The following is a 26,279-nucleotide window of genomic DNA, read 5'->3' as shown; positions in this document are numbered from 1 at the left end:
CATCGGGTCTCACATGTGATTTTAAATTTTAAAATCTCATATGAGGCCCGGTGTACTATAGCAAATGAGAGAGAGGGTGTGGTTGGGGTTGTGGTTGGGGGTGTGCCCCTATCATTTTCCTAAAAAATTTGCTCTACTAAAAATTTAAAAAAAAAAGAAAAGAAAAGGAAAAAAAAAGTTACTTGGTCTGAAAAGGTTGTCTGAGACTAAATGGGCTAGGCCCATAGGCCGAGGACCCAAGAAGTTAACAATAAGATCCATAACAAAGAGCTTCGGAGGTTTAACTTGGAAAAACGGAAAAAAAAAATCAATGGAGGACGAGAGTACTGCTCTCAGCTCCCCGAACTCCAAAGAAGAAGAAGAAGGGGAAAATGATGAGAATATTTTGATGTTTTTAGATTCTTTAGACAGCTACGTCACCCTCATGGATTCATTGACTTCCTCCCTTCGGAAGGTCAGTCATCGATTTTTTCTCTATGCATATCGTGATCAATTTGTAAATCTAGGGTTTTGGTTATTTATTTTAACCATCTTTTGTGTTATAATTTGTTTTTTTTTTGTGAAAAGAGAAAATTTTCGCAAAAAAGATGCAAACTTCCGTCAAAATTGAGCATGACTTGTTCATAAATGCAGTACAATTAATACCAAATTGTCTAGCTGAAGAAATTCTGTTTAGGTTCACAAGGAAATGCTTCAAACGGGATAAATCATTAAAAACCTCGCATGTAACAGTTAATCTCTTTTGAAGGCAGGTGATATTAGAATCTGTTACTTCAAAAGGGATCCTAGTTTGGCTATGAATGATCGTTTGTGTAGTGAAAGAGAATTGAAATGCTATTTGGGACATAGATCTTCGCTACTTTAGCTGCTTGCTTGGATGCTAACTTCGAACAAACTGGAGAGCATAAACTTCTTCGTATGCATCTATCTTTTTAACATTGCGTCATTGCCTCATCTTACCCTTTACTCTTTTTCCTTAAAATATAATTACCTTAAGCATTATCCAAGTATTTTGGACCAACCCTTGATTTTCGGTGTTTTTTTTACCAAATAACAAAATTTCATTCAGCATAGAATATTTTATATGTACTTCAAATTCTTGTGATTCCGATCGTTTTCGACCAAATCACAAATTATCGTCTCACATAAATATAATTTATACTTACTCCAAATTTATTGTAATTCACTGGACTATAACTCATGATTTTGGCTATTTTCGATCAAAGCATGGACTGCTGTATCTCATAAAATATTTTTTACTCCAAATTTATTGTAATTCACTGGACTATAACTCATGATTTTGGCTATTTTTGATCAAAGCATGGACTGCTGTATCTCATAAAATATTTTTTACTCCAAATTTATTGTAATTCACTGGACTATAACTCATGATTTTGGCTATTTTTGATCAAAGCATGGACTGCTGTATCTCATAAAATATTTTTTACTCCAAATTTATTGTAATTCACTGGACTATAACTCATGATTTTGGCTATTTTTTATCAAAGCATGGACTGCTGTATCTCATAAAATATTTTATGTGTGCTCTATCTCGAATTTATGTGGATTCTAACCCTTGATGTTTGGCATGTTAGACCAAATCCTAATATTTTGTCCAGCATAGAATATTTCATGCGTACATCGAATTTCTATATAATATGAGCCATGATTTTGACCGTTTTAGATTAAATCACAAATTATCATCGCACATACAAAGATACAAATAATTTATATGTACTCCAAATTTCTCTAACTTATGGGGATAATAACTAATGATTTTGATTGTTTTCCATCAAATTATGAATTACTATATCTCGTAGAATATTTTAGGCAGCACTTATAAAACCTAAAATACCTTAAAATACCCTTAAGTTTTTAAAATTGGCACTCAAATACCTTAAAATTTTAAACTTGCACTAAAACTACTCTTAGTTATGCAAACTTGAGGACATTAAGTGCAAATTTTAAGAATTTTATTCTACAAACGTGTTGCTTTTAAAACTTAAGGGGTTGTAAGTAGCTGCCAAAAACAAGTGAAGGTATATAAGTGCTGCCAAAAATAAGTAAGGGTAATAAGTGAAAAATAGGGGAAACTATAGGGTATTTAAGTGCAATTAGGCCTAAAATTATCTATTTGTACTCTCGAATTTCTATGGACTATAACCCCATAATTTTGAATGTTTTCAATCAAATCATAAACTGTTGTACCTTATAAAATATTTTACGTTTATTCTAAAATTCTCAAACAAATTTGGACTTGAATCAATGATTTTGGGCATTACAATCAAATCACAAAATTTAGTCCAATATAAAAGATGTCATCCGTTCTTCAAATTCTCGAATTGCTATGGACTATAATCCATGATTTTTACTGTATTTGACCAAATCACAAATTTTCGTCAGAAATAAAATAAATATATGTACTCTAAATTTCTCGAATTTCTAATGGCCTATAGCTAATGATTTTGGCTATTTTCAATCAAATAACAAACTATTGTACCTTATAGGTTATTTTATGCCTACTCTAAATTTCTCAAGAATCTGTGGACTTAAACCCATGATTTTGGCCAATTTCGGCAAAATCACAAAATTTCATCTGCTATAGAATATTGTGTACTCTAACTTCTCGAATTTCTATGGACTATAATCTATTGTTTTAGCTATTTTCGATCAAATCACAAATTATCATCGCACGTAAAAATAATTTATACGTACTCTTGAGTTTCTATGAATATAACCCTTGATTTTTACTATTTTCGATCAAATCACGAATTGTGCTACCTCATCGAATGCTTTATGCATTCTTCAAAATTCTCAAATTTCAATGGACTATAACCCATCATTTTGGAGGTTTTCGATCAAATCACAAACTGTTGCATCTCATAGAATATTTTATGCACATTCCCAAATTCTCAATCTTCTGTGGATAATAACCCATGATGTTGGGCATTCGACCAAATCACAAAGTTTCGTCCAACACAGATTATATTATCTATACTTCAAATTCTTGAATTGTTATGGACTATAACCTATGATTTTAACTGTTTTTGACTGAATCACAAATTTTCGTCTAGGATAGAAATAACTTATACGCAGTCCAAATTTCTCGAGTTTCTATTGACTATAACTCCTGATATTGGCAGTTTTTTTATCTAATCATTAATTATTGTCCCTTACAGAATATTTTATGCGCACTAAGATTCTGGAGTTTCTGTGGACAATAACTCATGATTTTGGGTATTTTCATGCAAATCACAAATTTTTGTTTGTTATAGAATATTTTGTGCGCACTCAAAATTTTTGAATTTTTATGGACTATAATATCCAAGATTTTGACTGTTTTCTACCAAATCCTCTACGTTATAACCCATGATTTTGACTATTTTCGACCAAGTCGCAAGTTGTCATTCCTCCTAAAAATAATTTATAAGTACTCAAATTTTCTTGAATTTCTTTGGACTATAACCATGATTTTGGTTGTTTTCAATTTATTCATGAATTGTAGTTCTTGATAGAATATTTTAGGCTTAATTCCACTTAAATAACCTATACTTTCCCCTACTTTGCACTTATACCATTCTTTCTGGCAATACTTATATAATCTGAAGTTTCTAAAACTTGTACTTATATATTCTAGAAAGTTTTTAAAACTTGCTCTTAAATGCCCTAAAGTTTTTTAAACTTGCACTTTAATACCCTCGCATCTGCAATTTCAAGAACTTTAGGATTTTTAAGTGCAAGTTCTAAAAACTTTCGGGTATTTAAATGCGAGTTTTAAAAACTTTGAGGTATATGGCTGCTTCTAAAAACAAGGCTCTATAACAACAAGTTTAAAAACTTTAGGGTATATAATTGCTGCCAAAAACAAGTGAGGGTATATAAGTGCGAATTAAAGAAAACTGTAGTGTATTTAAATGCAACATAGAATATCTCATATGCACGATTTTCTGTGGGTATAACCTATGATTTTGGGCATTTCGACCAAGCTACAAAATTTCGTCCGACATAGAGTATATTATCCATACTTCAAAGTCACAATTTGCTGTGGACCATTACCTATGATTTTTACTATTTTTGATCGAATTGCAAATTTTTGTCCTAGACAGTAATAATTTATACACACTCCTAATTTCTCAAAATTCTATCAACTGTAACTCGATGATTTTGGCTATTTTTTATCAAATCACGAACTATTGTCCCTTATCAAATATTTTATGCGTACTCCAATTTTCTCGAGTTTATGGACTACAACCCATGATTTTGAGCATTTTTGAAGAAATCACAAAATTTCATTCGTCATAGAATATTTTATGCATTCTCCAATTACTCAAATTTCTATGGACTATAATCCATGATTTTTACTGTTTTCGATGAAATCACAAATTATCATCCCATATAAAATAATTTATATGCACTCAAATTTCTGAGGCGTATAACCCATGGTTTTGGCTATTTTTGATCAAATAACGAACTGTTGTACCTTGTAGATTATTTTAAGCATAGTCCAAAATTCTTAAGTTTCTGTGAACTATAACCCATGATTTTGGCCAATTTCGGTAAAATCACAAAATTTCATTCATTATAGACAATTTTGTGTACTCTAATTTCTTGAATTTCTATGGGCTATAATCTATGGTTTTGACTGTTTTCGATCGAAACACAAAACCACCCAACATAAAAATAATTTAAATGTACTATCGAATTTCTATGGACTATACTCATGATTTAGACTGTTTTTGATCAAATCACGAACTGAAGTACCTCAAAGAATATTTTTTGCATTCTTCAAAATTCTCAAATTTTTATGGACTATAACCCATCATTTTGGATGTTTTTGATCAAATCACAAGTTGTTGCACCTCATAAAATATTTTATGCACATTCCATAATTTTGGGCATTTCGACGAAATCACAAAGTTTTGTCAGGCATAGAATATATTATCCATACTTCAAATTCCTGAAATGCTATGGACTATAACCTATTATTTTAACCGTTTTCGATCAAATCACAAATTTTCGTCCTGGGTAGAAATAATTTGTATGCACTCGAAATATCTTAAGTTTCTATGGATAATAACTCATGAGTTTGGTTTTTTTGTCTAATCAAGAACTATTGACCCTTATAGAATATATAATGTTTTATGCTCATTCCATAATTCTCGTGTTTTTGTGGACAATAACCCATGATTTTGGGCATTTTCGACTAAATCAAAAATTTTCGTTCGTTATAGAATATTTTATGCATACTCTAAATTATGGAAATTTTGTGGACTCCAATATATGATTTTGACTGTTTTCGATCAAATCACAAATTATCATTCTACATAATATAATTTATATGTACTCAAATTTTTATGGCATATAACCTATGATTTTGACTGTTTTTCGATCAAATAATGAACTATGCACCTTCTAGATTATTTTGTGTACTCGAAAATTCTCAAGTTTCTGTGGGCTATAACCCATGATTTTGGCCATTTTCGGCAATATCACAAAAATTCATCTATTTCAGAGTATTTTATGCGCTCCAACTTATTGAATTTCTATGGACTATAATCCATGATTATGACCGTTGATCAAATCACAATTTGTCGTCCCTTAAAAATAATTTATGCATGCTCTGAATTCTTAAAATTTTGTGAACTATAACTTGTGGTTTTGATTGTTTTCGATCAAATCATGAACTATTGTGATTATGACCGTTGATCAAATCACAATTTGTCGTCCCTTAAAAATAATTTATGCATTCTCTGAATTCTTAAAATTTTGTGAACTATAACTTGTGGTTTTGATTGTTTTCGATCAAATCACAAACTATAGTACCTCATAGAATATTTTATGCATAGTCTAAAGTTCTCAAATTTTTGTGGACTATAACTCATGATTTTGGGCGTTTTGGACCAAACCAAATATTTCGTCCATCATAGAATATATTTATCTGTACTTTAAATTCTCATATTGCTATGGTCTGTATCCCATAATTTCGGCTATTTTTTTACTTTAAAAAGTATCATCCCACATGAAAATAATTTATACGTCCTCCAATTTTCTCAAATTTCTGTGGACTATAACCATTGATTTTGCCCGTTTTTAGTCAAATCACAAACTATAGTACCTTACTAAATATTTTATGCGTACTCTAAAATTCTAGAAATTTTGTGGACTATAAGTATAAACTATGATTTTGGGTGTTTTCTACTAAATCAAAAAATTTCGTCTACATGGAATATATTATGCGTACTTTAGATTCTCGAAATCCAATGGGTTATAACCCCTTACATTGATCGTTTTGGCCAAATCAGAAATTGTCATTCCACATAAAAATAATCTGTACGTACTCTAATTTTCTTAAATTTTTTTGGACTATGACGATTATTTTGGTTGTTTTCAGTCAAATCATGAGCTGTAGGTCATGATAGAATATTTTTGGCTTAATTTCATGTAAATATATATAGTTTCCCCTGCATTGCACTTATATACCCTCACTTCTTTTGGTGGCACTTATGTAATCTAAAGTTTCTAAAACTTGCATTTATATGCTTTAAAGTTTTTAAAACTTACACTTAAATGCCGTAAACTTTTTAAAACTTGCACTTTAATACACTCGCATTCGTAGTTTCAAGAAATTTAGGATTTTTAGTGCAAGTTTTAAAAACTTTTGAGTATTTAAGTGCAAGTTTTAAAAACTTTTAGGTATATGAATGCTTCCAAAAACAAGGGTCTATAACGACCAGTTTAGAAACTTTAGGAATATAATTGTTGCCAAAAGCAAGTGCGGGTATTATGCAAACTAAAGTAAACTATAGGGTATTTAAGTTCAATATAAAATATATTATGCGCAAGATTTTTTGTGGATGTTGGCCATTTCGACCAAACTACAAAGTTTCCTCCGGCATAGAATACATTATTTGTTTTCGACCAAATTACAAATATCTGTCGCGGATAGAAATAATTTTTATGCACTCCAAATTTCTCAATTTTTTATTGACTATGACTAAAAAATTCTCGAGTTCCGTGAATTGTAATCCAGGATTTGGAGCATTCTCGACCGAATCACAAAATTTTGTTCATTATAGAAATTTTTATTCGTACTTCAAATTCTCAAAGTTTTATGGACTATAATCCATGATTTTGAATGTTTTCAATGAGGTGACATTATCATCTTACATAAATAATTTATATGTATTCTCGAATTTCTAAGGCCTATAACCCACGATTTTGGCTATTTTTTATCAAATAACAAACTATTAAACGTTATAGATTATTTTATGTGTACTCCAAAATTCTCAAGCTTCTGTGGACTATAACCCATGATTTTGGTTAATTTCAGTAAAATCACAATATTTCGTCTGTTATAAAATATTTTATGCGCACTCTGACTACTCGAATTTCTATGGACTACAATTTATTGTTTTGATTGTTTTCGGTCAAATCATGAATTATCTTGTGACATAAAAATAATTTATACATACTTACGAATTTCTATGGACTATATGTATGATTTTAGCTGTTTTCGATCAAATCACAAAGTGTAGTACCTCATAGGATATTTACGTATTCTTCAAAATTCTCAAATTCCTATGGACTATAACACATCATTCTGAATGTTTTCGATCAAATCACAAATTGTTGTACCTCATAGAATATTTTATGCGTATTCCAAAATTCTCAAATTTTTGTATACTATAACTCCATGATTTTGTGCATTTTGGCCTAATCGCAAAGTTTTAACTGACAATATATTTTGCGTACTTCTAATTCTTGAATTACCATGGACTATAATCTATGATTTTAACTGTTTTCATCCATATTACATATTTCTATCCTTGATAGAAATAATTTATATGCACTCCAAATTGTTCGACTTCTAGGGATTATAACTCATGATTTTGGCTATTTTTGATCTAATCATCATCTGTTGTCCCTTATAGAATATTTTATTTGTACTTCAAAATTCTCAAGTTTCTATGGACTATAATCCATGATTTTGTCCATTTTCGGTTAAGTCACAAAATTATGTTTGTTATAAAATATTTTTTGCACTCCAACTTCTCAAATATTTATGAACTATAATCCGTGATTATGACCATTGACCAAATCACAAATTGTCCCATTGAAAAGTAATATGCTCACTCCAAGATCTCGAAATTGTATGAATTGAAATTTGTGGTTTTGATTGTTTTCGATCAAATCACGAACTATAGTACCACATGGAAAATTTTATGCATAATCTAGAGTTCTCAAATTTTGGTGGACTATAACCCATGATTTTGGCCGTTTTCGACCAAATCAAAAATTTCATCTAGCATAGAATTAGTATATTTATCTGCACTTTAAATTCTCATATTTCTATGGATTATAACCCATGATTTTGGCCGTTTTTGACTAAATAAAAGATTATTATTCCACATAAAAGTAAATTTATACATACTCTAATTTTGTCAAATTTCTGTGGTCTATAACCCTTGATTTTGGTTGTTTTCAATCAAATCATAAATTCTTGTAACTTATAGAATGTTTTATGTGTACTCTAAAATTCTCGAATTTTTGTGGACTATAACCCATGATTTTGGGTGTTTTCTACTAAATCAAAAAAATTCGTCTACCATGGAATATATTATATGTGCTTGAAATCCTAAGGGTTGTTACCCATGATTTTGACTAAATCAAAAAATTTCGTCTACCATGGAATATATTATATGTGCTTCATATTCTTGACATCCTGAGGGTTACCCATGATTTTGACCATTTTCGACCAAATTATAAATTGTCATTCAACATAAAAATAATTTGTATGTACTCCAATTTTCTTGAATTTCTTTGGATTGTAACCATGATTTTGGTTGTTTTCACTAAATCACGAGCTGCAATTCATGATAGAATATTTTAGGCTTACTTGTACTTAAATACCCTATAATTTCCCCTACTTTGCACTTGTATACCCTCACTTTTTTTTGGTAGCAATTATATAATCTAATGTTTCTAAAACTTTTGCACTTATATACTCTATAAAGTTTTTAAAACTTACACTTATATACCCGAAAGTTTCTAAAACTTGCACTTTAATACCCTCGCATTTGCAGTTTCAAAAACTTTCGGATTTTTAAGTGCATGTCTTACTAACTTTCGGGTATTTAAGTGCAAGTTCTACAATCTTTAAGGTATATGAGTGCTTCCAGAAACAAGGGTCTACAATGACAAGTTTAAAAACTTTAGGGTGTATAATTGCTTCTGAAAACAAGTGAGGGTATATAAGTGCAAAGTAGAGGAAACTGTAGGGTATTTAAGTGCAACATAGAATATATTATATGCATGATTTTCTATGGATTTTCGGCATTTTGACCAAACTACAAAGTTTTGTTCGACATAAAATGTATTAACTGTACGTTAAATTCTCGAATTGCTATGGACTATAGCATATGATTTTAACCGTTTTCGAAAATCACAAATTTCATTCTGGATGAAAATAATTTATACGCACTCTAAATTTCTCAAATTTCTATGGACCATAACTCATGATTTTGGCTTTTTTAAATCAAATCACGAACTACTGTTCCTTATAGAAAATTCTTTGCATACTCAAATTCTCGAGTTTCTGTGAACTATCCATGAATTTTCGGCCAAGTCACAAAATTTTGTTTGTTATAGAATATTTTATGCCTACTACAAATTCTCAAATTTCTATGGATTATATAATCCATGATTTTGAATGTTTTCAACCAAATCACAAATTATCGTCCCACATAAAATAACTTACATCTGGTATTCTCGAATTTCTAAAGCCTATAACCCACTTTTGGTTGTTTTTGATCAAATAATGAACTATTGTACCTTATATATTATTTTATGTGTACTTCAACATTCTCGAGTTTCTGTGGACTATAACCCATGATTTTGACCAATTTTGGTAAAATCACAAAATTTCGTTTGGTATAGAGTATTTTGTGTACTCTAACTTATCAAATTTCTATGGACTATAATCCATTCTTTTGACTGTTTTTTATCAAATCAAAAATTATTTTCCTACATAAAAATAATTTGCACGTACTCTCAAATATCTATGGACTGCAACCCATGGTTTTGTCTGTTTTCGACCAAATCACGAATTGTAGTACCTCATACAATATTTTGTGCACTCTTCAAAATTATAAAATTTCTATAGACTAACGCATCATTCTGGACGTTTTCGATCAAATCATAAATTGTAGTACTGCATAGAATATTTTATGCGTATTCCAAAATTCTCGAATTTCTGTGGACTATAATCCATGATTTAGGGCATTTCGATCAAATCACGAAGCTTCATCCGACGTAAAATATATTTTTCGTACCTCAAATTCTCGAGTTCCTGTGGACTATAACCTATGATTTTAACTATTTTCGACCAAATAGCAAATTTCTGTCCCGGATAGAAACAATTTATATGCTCTCCAAATTTCTTGAGTTTCTATGGACTATAACTCATCATTTTGTTGCTTGTGATCTAATCACGAACTATTATTCCATATAGATTATTTTATGTGTATTCTAAAATTCTCAAGTTTCTATGGACTATATAACCCATGATTTTGTCCATTTTTGACTTAATCACAAAATTATGTTTGTTATAAAATATTTTACGCGCTCCAACTTCTCGAATTTTTATGGACTACAATCCATTGTTACAACTGTTGACCAAATCACAAATTGAAAAGTAATTTATGCTTCCTCCAAGTTCTTGAAATTCTGTGACTATAACTCGTGGTTTTAATTGTTTTCGATCAAATCACGAACTGTAGTACCTCATAAAATATTTTATGCGTAATCTAAAGTACTCGATTTTTTATGGACTACAATCCATGATTTTGGGCATTTTTGACCAAATCAAAAATTTCAACCAACATAGAGTATATCTCTATGCTTTAATTATGTTGGTATGGATTATAACTTGTCATTTGGCTGTTTTTGGCTAAATAAAACAGTGTCATCCCACAAAAATAATTTATATATACTCAAATTTTAGATTTCTGTATACTATAATCCGTGATTTTGGTTGTTTTCAATCAAATCAAGTCACAAACTGTAGTAAATTATAAAATATTTTATGCGTACTCTAAATTGCTCGAATTTTTGTAGACTATAACCCATGATTTTGAGTGTTTTCTATTAAATCTAAAAATTTCATCTACCATGGAATATATTATTTGTGCTTCAAATTCTCGAAATCCTAAGGGTTACCCATGATTTTGACCGTTTTTGACCAAATCACAAATTGTCATTCCACATAAAAATAATTTGTACGTAATCCAACTTTCTTGAATTTCTTTGGATTATAACATGATTTTGGTTGTTTTCAGTCAATCATGAGTTATAGTTTGTGATAGAATATTTTAGGGTTAATTGCACGTAAATGACCTATAGTTTCCCCTACTTTGCATTTATAAACCCTCACTTCTCTTTGGTAGCACTTATATAATCTAAAGTTTCTAAAACTTGCACTTATATGCTCTAGAAAATTTTTAAAACTTGCGCTTAAATGCCCCCTACTCTATAAAAATTTTAAAACTTGCACTTTAATACCCTCGCACTTGTAGTTTCAAGAACTTTAGGATTTTTAAATTAAAGTTTTAAAAACTTTCGGGTATTTAAGTCCAAGCTCTAAAAACTTTTAAGGTATATCAATGCTTCCAAAAACAAGGGTATATATTGACAATTTAAAGAACTTTAGGTTATATAATTTCTGCCAAAAATAAGTGAGGCTATATAAGTGCAAAGTAGAGGAAACTATAGGGTATTTAAGTGCAACATAGAATATATTATACGCAAGATTTTTCTGTGGATTTTGGGGCTGTACTTTAAATTCTCGAATTGCTATGGACTATAACTTATGATTTTAACCGTTTTCGGCCAAATCGCAAAAAATTTTCCGGGATAGAAATAACTTATATGCACTCCAAATTTCTCGAATTTCTTTGGACTATAACTCATGATATTGGTTATTTTTTATGAAATCACGAACTATTGTCCCTTATAGAATATTATATGTGTACTCCAAAATTCTCGAGTTTCTGTGGATTATAACCCATGATTTTGAGCATTTTCGACCAAATCACAAAATTTTATTCATTTTAGAATATTTTATGCGTACTTTAAATTCTCAAATTTCTATGGACTATAATCTATAATTTTGAATGTTTTCGGCCAAATCACGAATTATCATGCCACATAAAATAATTGACAAAATGGCCAGATTAGTATATTTTTTAGAGGCTTGGTGACATGTTTGTATATTTTCTTTTAGTTTTGTCAGATTGGTATAAATTTTCGACTCCGGCGTCATATAGACCTTAAATTTGGCCGGAGTTACTGTTCTGACCAGGGCTGATGGGATTTTTTGTAAAAAATCCCCTCATCAAATACAATTTCCTGCCCCCCTCCTCATCCTGGAATGACCTTCCGTCCCCTGTAGAGTCATCTTCCTTGATGATTTGGTTTGATGACCATTCCAGGCAAGTCACTCGGCTTGGCCTTATTTGCTTGGCTAAGGGTTGGAACTTCTCTCGGGGATTCGCAACAAGGTGAGTTGTGCGTGTTGCGTGTTTTAGGTTGCTATTAGAAGTCTATATATGGCTTGAGGATGACCTTTTTTCCGCCGTAATTTTCTAGTGAAATGTGGAGGGATCTCCCTCAGCCACGGGCCTCAGGTAATGCCAAGATTTTGCTGTGACTTTGTGACGATATGATATCGGATTGAATGATTCAACTCTTGGAGAGCGTTCATGCTTGTCGCGTATTCAGAGAGGTAATAATAAGGGTCAATTATTTGGCAAATGAAGGCAATCTAGGAAGTGATGTCAGTTGCTTAGAAGCTGACAGTACTAGCTAGGCGCATCGTCACTTGCTGAAAACCTTGAACTAATCAAAGATTGAGGAAGCTGCTAGCTTCGTTGTCTAATGCAGTAAGAAGTCTTCGCCAAATAGTTCTTCTGTGATTAATTAAATAGGCAGCCCATCATCTTCTCCTTAAAAAAATAAAGTTCATCAGAGTAAGATGACAGAGTATATACTATATGATGATTTTTATTTACAATAGTTGTATAGCAAACTAAATTAATACCAATTCACAAACGAAGAGCATATTCTGCTTTTATATATATTCATTGGGAATCACCAAAAAGCACAAAGCATCTACCAATCATTAGCACTTTGAAATAGATAGATAAATGTAAATGACGATGAAAGAAGTCGGTGGGGCTTGAACCAAGATAACTGATACACAACAACCGGGGATATTTAGTCATCAACACCTTTGAGAACACAAGCAGCCTCATAGAGGAGACCGCCACTCTCATCATCACCTTTGAGAACACAAGCTCTGTCCCCTTTGGGTTTGTTGTTGGGATTGGGGAGGAGAGGGAGTTTGGGGAGGCGAGAGGCCAATGAAGTGTAGTTGCAGAGAACGGAGACCATGGGAGGAGAGAGAGAGAGAGAGAGAGAGAGAGAGAGGTTGAAGAGGATGAGGAGGAAGAGGTTGAGGAGGGAGAGGGGGAGGTTGAAGAGGATGAGGAGGGAGAGGGGGGGTGTTAGGAGCAGGAAATTGTATTTGATGAGGTTTTTTTTGTAAAAAATCCCATCAGCCCTGGTCGGAACAGTAACTCCGGCCAAATTTAAGGTTTATATGGCGTCAGAGTCGAAAATTTATACTAATCTGACAAAACTAAAAGAAAATATACTAACATGTCACCAAGCCTCTAAAAAATATACCAATCTGGCCATTTTGCCTAAAATAATTTGTATGTACTTTCGAATTTCTGAGGCATGTACCCCACTATTTTGGTTGTTTTTTATCAAATAATAAACTATTTTACCTTATAGATTATTTAATGTGTACTCCAAAATTCTCATGTTTTTGTGGACAATAACCTTTGATTTTGGCCAATTTTGGCAAAAGCACAAAAATTCATCCGTTATAAGAATATTTTATGTGTACTCCAATGTCTTGAATTTCTATGGACTATAATCCATTATTTTGACTATTTTCGATGAAATCACAAACTATCATCCATATAAAAAAAAGTTATACGTACTCTCGAATTTTTGTGGACTATAATTTATGATTTTGGTTGTTTTTAATCAAATCACAAACTGTAGTACCTCATCAAATATTTTATGCATTCTTCAAAATTCTCATATTTCTGTGGACTATAGCCCATCATTTTGGATGTTTTCGATCAACTCAAATTGATGCACCTCATAGAATATTTTGTGAGTATTGCTAAATTCCCGATTTATATTATAACCCATGATTTTGGACATTTTGACCAAATCACAATGTTTCGTCCGACCTAGAATATATTATCCGTACTTTAAATTCTCGAATTGCTATGGACTATAACCTATGATTTTAAATGTTTTTGACCAAAATCGCAAATTTCCTTCCTGAATAGAAATAAGTTATACGCACTCCAAATTTCTGGAGTTTTATGTACTACAACTCATGATTTTGGATGTTTTTGCTCAAATCACGAACAATTGTCTTTTGTAGGATGTTTTGTGTACTCTAAATTCTCGAATTTCTATGATCTATAATCCATGATTTTGACTGTTTTCGACCAAATCACAAATTATCATCACACAAATAATTTATATGTAATCTCGAATTTCTATGGCCTATAACCCATGATTTTCATTGTTTCCTTACCAAATAACGAACTATTGTACCTTATAGATTATTTTATGCGTACTCCAAAATTCTTAAGTTTCTTATGTATTATAATCAATGATTTTGTACTTTTCTGGCAAAAATCAAAAAATTACGTATATTATAGAATATTTTATGCACTCTAACTTCTTGATTTTTTATGGACTATAATCCATGGTTTATGACTATCTACCAGATCATAAATTGTCATCCTACATAAAAATAATTTATGTGTACCCCAAATTCTTGAAACTCTGTGAACTATAGCTCGCAGCTTTGATTGTTTTTGATCAAGTCATGAACTGCGGTACCTCGTAGAATATGTTATGCATAATCTAAAGTTCTCGAATTTTTGTGGAATGTAACCCCCGAATCTAGGCATTTTAGACCAAATCAAAAATTTCGTTCAGCATAGAATATATATATATATATATATATATATATACACACATTCTCATATTTCTATGGACTATAACCCATAATTTTGGCCATTTTTTTACTAAAAAAATTGTCATCCCACATGAAAATAATCTATATGTAGTCCAATTTTCTCAAATTTCTGTCCCACATAAAAATAATTTATGCATATTCCAAATTTCTCGAAAATTATGTGAACTATAACTCGTGGTTTTGATCATTTTCGATCTAATGACGAACTGTAGTACGTCGTAGAATATTCTATGCATAATGTAAACTTCTCGAATTTTTATGGACTATAACACACAATTTTGGGCGTTTTCGACTAAATCAAGATTTTCATCCAGGCTTATTTGTTTTTTTAAATTCTCATATTGCTATGGATTATAACCCATAATTTTGGCCATTTTTTACTAGAGAAAAATTGTCATCCCACATAAAAATAATTTATATGTACTCTAATAATCATTGTTATTGATCTCAATCAAATCACACTGTAGTAACTTAGAGAATATTTTATGCGTACTCTAAAATTCTTGAATTCTTATGGACTATAACCCATGATTTTGGGTGTTTTCTACTAAATCAAAAAATTTCGTCTACCATGGAATAGTTTATCTGCGCTTCAAATTCTCAAAATCCTAAGGGTTACCCATGATTTTGACTGTTTTCGACCAAATCACAAATTATCATTCCACATAAAAATAATTTGTATGTACTCCAATTTTCTTGAATTTCTTTGGATTACAACCATGATTTTGGTTGTTTTCAGTCAAATCACGAGTCATGGTTCATGATAGAATATTTTAGGCTTAATTGCACTTAAATACCCTATAGTTTCCCTTACTTTGCACTTATATATACACTTATTTTTGGTAGCACTTATATAATATAAAGTTTCTAAAACTTGCACTTATACACTTTATAAGGTTTTTAAAACCTGTGCTTTAATGCCTTAAATGTTTTTAGAACTTGCACTTTAATACCCTCGCATTTGCAGTTTTGAGAATTTTAGGATTTTTAAGTTCAAGTTTTAAAATTTTTGGGTATTTGAGTGCTAGTTTTAAAAATTTTTAAGGTATATGTTTGCTTTAAAAAACAAGGGTCTATAACAAGTTTAAAAACTTTAGGATATATAATTGTGCTGAAAACTTAAGTGCAAAGTACAGGAATCTGTAGGGTACTTAAGTGCAACACACATTATATTATATGCACGATTTTTTGTGGATTTTGGGCATTTCGACCAAACTACAAAGTTTAGTCCAACATAGAATATATTAACTGTACTTCAAATTCTTGAATCGCTATGGACTATAACCTATGATTTTAACCGTTTTCGACCAAATTAAAATTTTCGTTGCGGATAGAAATAATTTATATGCACCCCAAATTTCTCAAATATCTATGGAATTTAACTCATGATTTTGGCTATTTTCTATCAAGTCGTGAACTATTTTCCCTTGTAGAATATTTTATGAGTAACTCCAAAATTATCGAGTTTATGTGGACCATAATCCATGGATTGGAGGACTTTTGATGGAACCACGCAATTTTGTTCGTTATAGAATATTTTACGCGTACTCCAAATTCTCAAATTTCTATGAACTGTAATCCATGATTTTGAATGTTTTTGAACAAATCACAAATTATCATCCCACATAAAATAATTTATATGTACTTGACTTTCTACGAACTATAACCCATGGTTTTGGCTATTTTTAATCAAATCATGTACTGTAGCACCTCATAGAATATTTTATCCATTCTTCAAAATTCTCAAATTTCTATGGATTATAACCCATCATTCTAAATGTTTCAATAAAATTAGAAATTGTTGTATCTCATAGAATATTTTATGCGTGTTTCAAAATTCTCGAATTTCTGTGAACTATAACTCATGATTTTGCGCATTTTGACCAAATCACAAAGTTTTGTCCGACATAGAATATATTATCCGTACTTCAAATTCTCTAAGAGCATCTCCAATTGTACTCCATTCCTCTATAATAGAGTACCATTGGCTCTAATGGTATAACTATAGCACCCTCTATATTAAGAGGGTGCTACAATAACCCTCTATATTTGAAGGGTTTGGGCTCATATAGAGGGATCCCTCTAAAATACTATTCATATATTTTAATTCCAATTTTGCCTTTCCATCTCATTTATAACTTTTCATAAACACCAATTGTATCATTGAATATAATTAAACTAATTATTTAACTTAATATAATTTTAAATTTACTAGTCTATTTTAAATAAAAATTATATCATTGAAATTGTCTTGCCGAAACCTTCAAAATGAGACTAATATTTAATACTTTTAATATTAATTTCAAATTTATCATTATGAAATGTTAAGTACAGAGAATTTAAAATACATCAAGCTTAAAAAAATTACATTATTCCATTACCATGTCTTTGTCATAAATGTTCAATGAGTGCATTCTGAAGTTCAAAGTGAACCTCCCGATCTTGGATTTTCCTATGTCGAGCGAGGAATTGTCTTAATCTTTCATCGTCATTGTTATCCATCTCGTCAGTATTTGAAGGTTGAGTTGAATCAATATTATCTAGTTCTTCGCGTTCATCCTCCACAATCATATTCTGTAGTATTACACAAGTAGACATAATGTCATGTAGCACTCGTTTATCCCAAAATCGTGTTGATCATTTGATGATGGCAAAGCGTATTTGAAGTACTCCAAATGCCCGCTCCACATCCTTTCTATATTTCTGTATTTTGAATGTAGTTCCTTTAGGGCGGGTTATATAGATCCCTACATATTTATTTTATTAATTTAATTTTATTATATTAAAATAAACTAATTTAAAATGACTCTAAAAATATTCAATATTAATCTCATTTAAAATGTTTCGGCGAGACGGTTCTAAAGGTATAATTTTTGTACAAAAAATTATAAGTTTTAATTATTTTATTTACATCATTAGTTTGTTAATGGTAGATTAATTCATATAAATATAGATGGCACCATTGGAGCACAACTTTTACAAACACTCTATATTTGAGGAATCTTGAAGAATATTCTCTTCAAACCCTCTAAATATAGAGTATACCATTGGAGATGCTCTAATTGCTATGGACTGTTACTTATGATTTTAATCGTTTTCGAGTGAATCGCAAATTTCCGCCCCCGATAGAAATAATTTATACACTCCAAAAAATTTCTAGTTTTTATGGATTATAACTCACGATTTTTGCTATTTTTGATCTAATCACGAACTATTAACCCTTATAGATTATTTTATGTGTAATCCAAAATTCTCAAGTTTTTGTGGACTATAACCCATGATTTTGGCTATTTTCGACTAAATCACAAAATTACTTTTGATATTGAATATTTTTTGCCCTTCAACTTCTCGAATTTTTATGAACTATAATTCATTATTATGACCGTTAACCAAATTACAAATTATCACCCCATATCATCCCACATAATAAAAATAATTTATGCATACTCTAAATTCTCAAAAATCTGTAAACTATAACTCGTTGTTTTGATTATTTTTTATCAAATCACAAACTGAATTACCTCATAGAATATTTTATGCATAATCTATAGTTCTTTAATTTTTGTGGACTATAACCCATGATTTTGTACGTTTTCGGCCAAATAAAAAATTCCATCTAGCATAGAATATATTTATCTGTACTTTAAATTATCATATTTCTATGGATTATGACCCATGATTTTGACCTTTTTGACTAAATAAAATATTATTATTCCACAAAAATAATTTATACGTACTCTAATTTTGTTAAATTTCTGTGGACTATAACCCTTGATTTTGTTTGTTTTCAACCAAATCACAACCCGTAGTAACTTATAGAATATTTTATGCGTACTCTAAAATTCTCGAATTTTTGTGGACTATAACCCATGATTATGGGTGATTTCGACTAAATCAAAAAAATTCGTCTACCTTGAAATATATTATATGTGCTTCAGATTCTCAAAATTTTCTAAGGGTGGTTACCTATGATTTTGACTGTTTTGACCAAGTCACAAATTGTCATTCCACATAACAATAATTTGTACCTGCTTCAATTTTCTTAAATTTCTTTAGATTATAACCATGATTTTGGTTGTTTTCAGCCAAATCACGAGCTGCAATTCGTGATAGAATATTTTAGGCTTAGTTGTACTTAAATACCCTATAGTTTTCCCCTACTTTGCATTTGTCATCCAAAGCCTATAACATACGATTTTGGCTGTTTTCGATCAAATTATGAACTATTGTACATTATAGATTATTTTATGCGTACTCCAAAATTCTCAAGTTTCTGTGAACCCATGATTTTGGTCATTATCAGCAAAATCACAAAATTTCATCCATTATAGAATATTTTATGCGCACTCTAGTTCCTCAAATTTCTATGGACTATAATTTATTGTTAGATTGTTTTCGATCAAATCACAAATAATTATCCCAGATAATTTATACATACTCAAATTTCTAAGGACTATGACCCATGATTTGGCTTTCGATCAAATCACGAACTGCCATACCTCAGAATATTTTATGCATTCTTCAAAATTTTCAAATTTCTATGGACTATAACCCATCATTTTGGATGTTATCGATCAAATCACAAATCGTTGCACCTTATAGAATATTTTATACGTATTCCAAAATTTTTGAATTCTTGTGGACTATAATCCATGATTTTGGGCATTTCGACTAAATCAGAAGATTTCATCCGACATACAATGTATTATTCGTATTTCAAATTCTGAAATTGCTATGGACTATAACCTATGATTTTAACCATTTTCGACCAAATTGCAAATTTCCATTCTTAATAGAAATAATTTATACAGACTCTAAATTTCTCGAGTTTCTATGGATTATAACTCATGATTTTGGCTATTTTTTATTTAATCACGAACGGTTGTACCTCATAGAATATTTATGCGTACTCCAAAATTCTCGTGTTTCTGTAGACAATAACCCATGATTTTGGATAGTTTCGATCAAATCATAAATTGTCGCACCTTATAGTATATTTTTCTATAGACAATAACCCATGATTTTGGATGTTCTCGATCAAATCACAAATTGTTGCTCCTTGTAAAATATTTTATACGTATTCTAAAAGTTTTGAATTCCTATGGACTATAACCCATGATTTTGGGCATTTCGGCCAAATCACAAGATTGCGTCGACACAGAATATATTATTCGTACTTCAAATTCTCAAATTGCTATGGACTATAACCTATGATTTTAATCGTTTTCGATCAAATGCAGATTTCCGTTCCTGATAGAAACAATTTATACACACTCCAAATTTCTCGAGTTTCTATGGACTATAACTCATGATTTTGGCTATTTTTTATCTAATCACATTTGATTGTCTCTTGTAGAATATTTTATGCGTACTCCAAAATTCTCGAGTTTTTGCAGACAATAACCCATGATTTTGGGCATTTTCGACTAAATCACAAATTTTCGTTCGTTATAATATTCTATGCATACTCCAAATTATCGAATTTCTATGAACTATAATACATGATTTTCATTGTTTTCGACCAAATCACAAATTACCATCACACAAAATAATTCATATGTACTCTTGAATTTCCATGGCCTATACACTATTATTTTGGCTGTTTTAGATCAATTTCTCAAATTATTTCGGCCTACAACAAACTATTGTACGTTCAGACTAGTTTATGCGTACTCCAAAATTCTCAAGTTTATGTTGACTATAACCCATGATTTTGGCCATTTTCGACAAAATCACAAAATTTCATCTGTTTTAGAATATTTGTGTTCTCCAACTTAGCGAATTTTTATGGACTATAATCCATGATTATGGCTGTTGACCAAATCACATCTCCTCAACCATAATTGTATACATGCATCTTTAACATTGCATTATCTTCCCCTTTTTTGTCGATAAAAGATAATTTACCTTAAATGAATACATAGAAGATTTTTTTTGTTAGCAGGGATGGTTGGACCTGGCCAGCGCTCGCCATTCTATGGGATCATCACGTGTCTCTAGTTCATTGTTGGATCTTAAAGAACAATCTGCTGCAACTACAGTGCAAGTTTCTGAATCAATCAAAGAATCTCATTCTGGTAGTTTTATGAACTTAACTGATGCATTTCTAATGCCTCAGATAGATTTGGTTTTTCTATTTTTTTGGCAAACACATTATATCAGCATTGGTTTGCGCAAGACTTAAGATAGAAAACCACGATGCTGCTGTTTATTCTCAGTATAATATAGTACTGTTAAATGAGATGAGTTACATGAAAAAGCATATGCATGTCATGAGAAAAAGAGCGATGAAGCTAGGATCAATATTCCTTAACTTCATAACCATCAATAATGAATATGCTACAATCAAATTTTCCTGTGCTTCCAACTCTTTGCTTTATGTAAAAACTGGGGTTGTCTCTTAACCTACTTATACACACGGATTAGCAAGCCTCCTTTTTAAGCCGGTTTTGCTCCGCAAATTCGTTCAGGGTTATTTGAACCTTAAAACTGATTGGAAACATAAATTCAGGTAAAAGCTCTTTAACCCATTGCTAAAGACACCCTAAATGATTATCTTTCTTGTTTTACTATCAGAACTACACTATACGCTATCAAAATGGGGCTCTTCTCTGGAAGGAAACACGTATTCATTTGAAGAGGCTGTTGAGGAGGTGCCAAACCCTACTATTTCACAGCTAAGGCGTAGAGGATCATCCCATCTTCATGGTATGGAACTTGTTTTCCATTGAGTTTTTTGCTATTATTTTAATCTCCTCTTGGATTATATTGACGGAAAATGCATTCCCTATAAGATCTGATATTTTCTCTTTCATCTTCAGAGGGGTCCCAGGAAACATATCCAGCGAGTGCAAATGATGCTTCTCCTAATGCTGCTGACAATAATGTAATTTCCTTTTTTTTTGTTTTAGTATAATATATTATTTCATTATTATTGAACTCTCAGATCTCAAGTTAGATATGAATATTAGCAGCAGATTGATGTTGTTAGCATAAACCTGAAGATTCATTATGGTTGTAAACAAGTCAGGAACTGGTTAAGGGGACTCGACCTGTTCGTGTTGGGTTCTTAGATGAAAGGTTTTAAGCTGGAGATCTGTTAAAAAAAACGCTTTCCTTCCTCTCGATTTATATAAAATCTGGCTTAAGAAAACGTCAATGTAACTATTTGAGTTTATTTCATTCTGTTATGCTACTGTCTTAAGAGTGATGAAATGTTTCTGTTTGTGACAGCAGATTCAGAAGGAGAGATCTAAACCTTTAGCAGTTTTCGGAACTTTGGTATCCCCCAAGCTTAGGACTGCCCAAGTTTCGTTTGAGTCAGGTTAGTTTTTGCGTGATACAGGTGTTGTCGGTTGCACATTTTTCCAATGCACATCTAATTTTCTACTATTGTGCAGCCTTGGAAACTATTGTAGAAATAGCAAATATGCGATCCTCCATGTTGTCAGCTTTCTCTCGGTTGCGGAAGGAACATGCAATTCAAATTGAGGTGCCAGAGAATCAACTGTCTTGATCTTCTATTATTATCAAAATTCGAACAATGTATCTCCACTTCACAGTGAAATGTGAAAGAGCATTTTTGTAATGAAGCACCAGTATACTAATATGTTAAGAGATACAGATCGCACCTTAATGATATAAAAGTCTCTTGCATTTCTCAATTCATGAAGCTGTAATATCATGAGAAGTATGGGAGATCTTGTTGATTTCATACCATTAATCTGAATGCATGATGCTCACAGCGGAACATTATTCGCAGGTTACGTCCTGATTTTCTCTATTTGCTCTTTTGTTGTTTTTTTTGGGATTTCAATGTTTGCAACTGACAATTTTTCTCATTCATGAACTCTCTTTGCGAGCGTCATGGTGCAATAAGTATTCTTGAAATACCGCGGCAGTTAGCAACAACCTACCAGTTTCCATGTTATATTATACCTCCAAATGAACCTCATCGTAACACTGATTTTATTCTCATTTAGCCTGCTGGAAGTTACCTCTTCAATGAACTCTGCAATATGAATTTGAAACAGAAAGCCATCCCTTTGAACCGAGCATGGAGAATTCATACAATTTCCCTAAGTATCATGCATTGTTTAGAAATCCACAACTTCTAATATAACAAGCGTTGAGAATTTTTTACAATTTCCCAAAGTACTATGCATTGTTTAGAAATCCACAACTTCTAATATCACAAGCATCTGTCCAGTTTCACCAAGGACATTTAACCTACAACCTTTTAACTAAAGGTATTGTCAGAATATCAATTGTTTTTTACAGCTGGAAATAATATAAGTCTTTCATATATAACAAACTTGGAAGAAAATTTACATATAAAACATGCACCAACAACAGACTTTGTTATAAAAATAAAAAATAAAAAATGAAAAAAAAAAACATTCAGGCATGCCTCTGCACATATTGCTATGCTCAACATAAATCTCCTAATCGTACCAAAAGTTCAATATGCAATGGTCCGACACCTGTGAAGCATAATTTCTGTGTAGTATATTGGGTTTCTGGATTGATGTAAACGTTTACATCCATGGCCACAATGCTATGCACACTGTGCCTATATGCCAGGGATACCAGGAGCTGACACCTTGAGGACATGCAGCATCCAGGATGTATAAGAAAGACGACGACTTAGGTGGAGATCTCACATTTAATAATCTACTCATTCGCAGCCAGGAGATTCAAAGACACGCGACGCTATCAGCCAGATCACACAGCTGATGCGGTGTTGTCGTCCCTTTTGTAGTTCGATCTTACACTCTGCAGAACAAAATACAGTTTCATGTCACGATTGCATGTTCACACGGCTGATGAAGATTTGTAGGGGAACTTGATGCAATTGGATAAAAAAGAAAGTTGAAACAGTATTTCCATGCAAATCTATCAGGGGTATCCGAACCAACCTTAACCGTATTCGCTAATGATGCGGATATGGTAGCCGAAATCTTTAACCGACCAGATACAGTTTTGGATAGGGATGGAAATAAACCAAATAATTAACAAATAGTTCGATAATTGTTCGAATAACTATTCGGTCATATTCAATTTGGTAGTTCATTTACCACTAAACAAATATTTTTTAGTATTCGAGTTTATTAACGAATAGAATTTAACCAGATGTATATTCGATTCGTTTGTCATTCGTTTAAAATTTGATCACAGCTTATTATTTGTATTATTGCACATATGATGTTATATTTTTAACCCACTTACCATCTTTACTTAAGTTTTATATACTAATTTTAAGACTTAAATAATCTTAAATCTGTTTTCTAATTAAAAATTTGATTTAAATATATATACATCATATATTATAAAGGAATAGTTTTTGTTTGTGAATTTTAATACTATTTGAAAATCAAATTCTTTAGCGGAATAATATACTTTGATATTCGTTAAGTATTCGTGAATATTCATGAATATTTATCAAATACCAAGTATTCGAGTTCGAATTCGAAAAACTAGATATATGAATATTAGAGTCCGCATTCAAATTCGATAATTTTAAACAAAAAACTAGATATATGAATATTAGAGTCCGCATTCAAATTCGATAATTTTAAACAAATACAAATACGAACACCTTAGTATTCGATTCGATTCTATCGTTTACCACCCCTAGTTTTGGATATGGTCCTCTTTTTTTTGTCAGATACGGTTATCAGGTTAAACCTACGGATACAATCCGGATATTCGGATATTTCTTTTTTTTCAAAGAAAAAATATGAAATAATAATGTATTTGATAGGAGTCGGACCATGGTCACCTCCTCAAAAGGCACTGGACTACAAAGACTCCTATTATATATCCGATCAGCACATTACTTTTAACTTATACTGTGGTTTGTCCCACTCACTCACATGCCCTATTGCCATTTACAACTGCTGACCCACTAACATCCATCACTATTTGAATCCGGTCACACTTAAATTCTAACCAATCTCATACAGTCCTCCAGGATATTTGGGAGCCACACTAGTCTCATTAAACCCTCGACCCAACCCTTTTATTATCATCGGCCATATCCGATTCATATCCATTTCCTAAATATCAGATTTGTATCCGTTTCTCTAATATCCGAATTGGATCAAATTCCGTTTAATGTGGATATGGATGACTTTTCCTGACCGAAGAATATCCGTATCCGTATCCGTTTTTAGAAAGCGGATATGGATATAATAAGTGTCATATCCAAACCGTATTCGAAACAAATGCACCCCTAAAATCTATGGTATTGGTACGTTATGCTTCAGTCATATGATATTACTGTTCATTATGCACGTAAGGGATCGTCAATGTAGACTGAATAAATTAATTTGTTGCCAAAAACTCATAAGATTAGCTAGTTTTTCGTCACCATGTCATAGAGTTATCATATCAACAACTCTGCAGTTATGAATTCCAATATTTCTTGAGCGTTTGTTGCTATATATCATCTGTTTATTCAAGGAATATCAGAAGCTTAAGTAGTTCTTCGATATGCCTTACTAATCCCCTTCTTATTTACTTTGGTGTTCTTTGACCTGATACAATGTGAAGTTGTAATGACTTCTCAGCTAAACTTTCTTCTAGTGATATTATACACATTTACTAATTACTCATCAAAAGAAGTTGAGATCTTTATAAACTGAAAATACTGAGATAGGTCAACTATTGTTATTTGGTGATAAATATACTAGCAGAAAAAAAGGCCTCCCGGTAGCGCGTTTATTCAATCTTTCAACAATTACTCAAGCCAATATCATACTTTGACAAAATGGAATGTTTTGCTGTATCCTAAATACTTCGATAATTGAGGTATTATGTTTTTTTCCCTGTTCGAATGTTGACAATATAGTACTGAAAGCAGTTCAAAAGCTATTAACATTAAGATAGACTAATGTTCTTTGACTGCAAGGAAATTCTAGAATAAGAGAAGATGTACTAATGGAGAGAAAAATTCACATGAGCTACCTATTTCTTCCTTAAGACTGCTATGTATATATGGTTCTTGGTGGTAAGTCAACAATGAAACAAACCATATGGTTATGACGACAATCTACATGCGGATTATTTATTTATTTTTAATTTTGGTGTCTTTTTTTTGGAAGGGTGGTTTTGTTATTTGGTGGGGGGTTGGGGGGGGGGGGGGGGG

At 31.5% G+C, this 26,279-nt stretch overlaps 2 protein-coding genes across 3 annotated transcripts in view; one reads left to right on the top strand and one right to left on the bottom strand.

The window, feature by feature from the left end:
- LOC109826183 (coiled-coil domain-containing protein 115) lies at positions 279–22,830 on the top strand. 2 transcript variants are annotated; one of them, XM_020393175.1, is made up of 6 exons: positions 279–454; positions 21,075–21,207; positions 21,707–21,838; positions 21,952–22,016; positions 22,367–22,454; positions 22,531–22,830. In XM_020393175.1, the coding sequence occupies exons 1-6, from the start codon at positions 311–313 to the stop codon at positions 22,644–22,646; spliced, it is 678 nt and encodes a 225-aa protein (XP_020248764.1). In that variant the 5' UTR covers positions 279–310; the 3' UTR covers positions 22,647–22,830. The 2 variants fall into 2 exon arrangements, with proteins under 2 accessions (XP_020248764.1, XP_020248763.1); XM_020393174.1 differs by having other exon boundaries at positions 22,364–22,454.
- The window catches only part of LOC109826104, a 33,387-nt gene continuing 30,457 nt past the window's right edge, over positions 23,350–26,279 (bottom strand). Inside the window, exon 18 of the mRNA XM_020393067.1 lies at positions 23,350–23,905. Coding sequence (XP_020248656.1) covers positions 23,855–23,905 — 51 coding nt within the window. The 3' untranslated portion in view covers positions 23,350–23,854. The remainder of the gene's footprint in view (positions 23,906–26,279) is intronic.

Source organism: Asparagus officinalis, chromosome 10 (assembly GCF_001876935.1).
Source record: "Asparagus officinalis chromosome 10, Aspof.V1, whole genome shotgun sequence".
In the NCBI taxonomy this organism is placed as follows: Eukaryota; Viridiplantae; Streptophyta; class Magnoliopsida; order Asparagales; family Asparagaceae; genus Asparagus; species Asparagus officinalis.
Note: the sequence above shows the minus strand (reverse complement) of the source record. Positions and strands in the feature narration are given on the sequence as shown.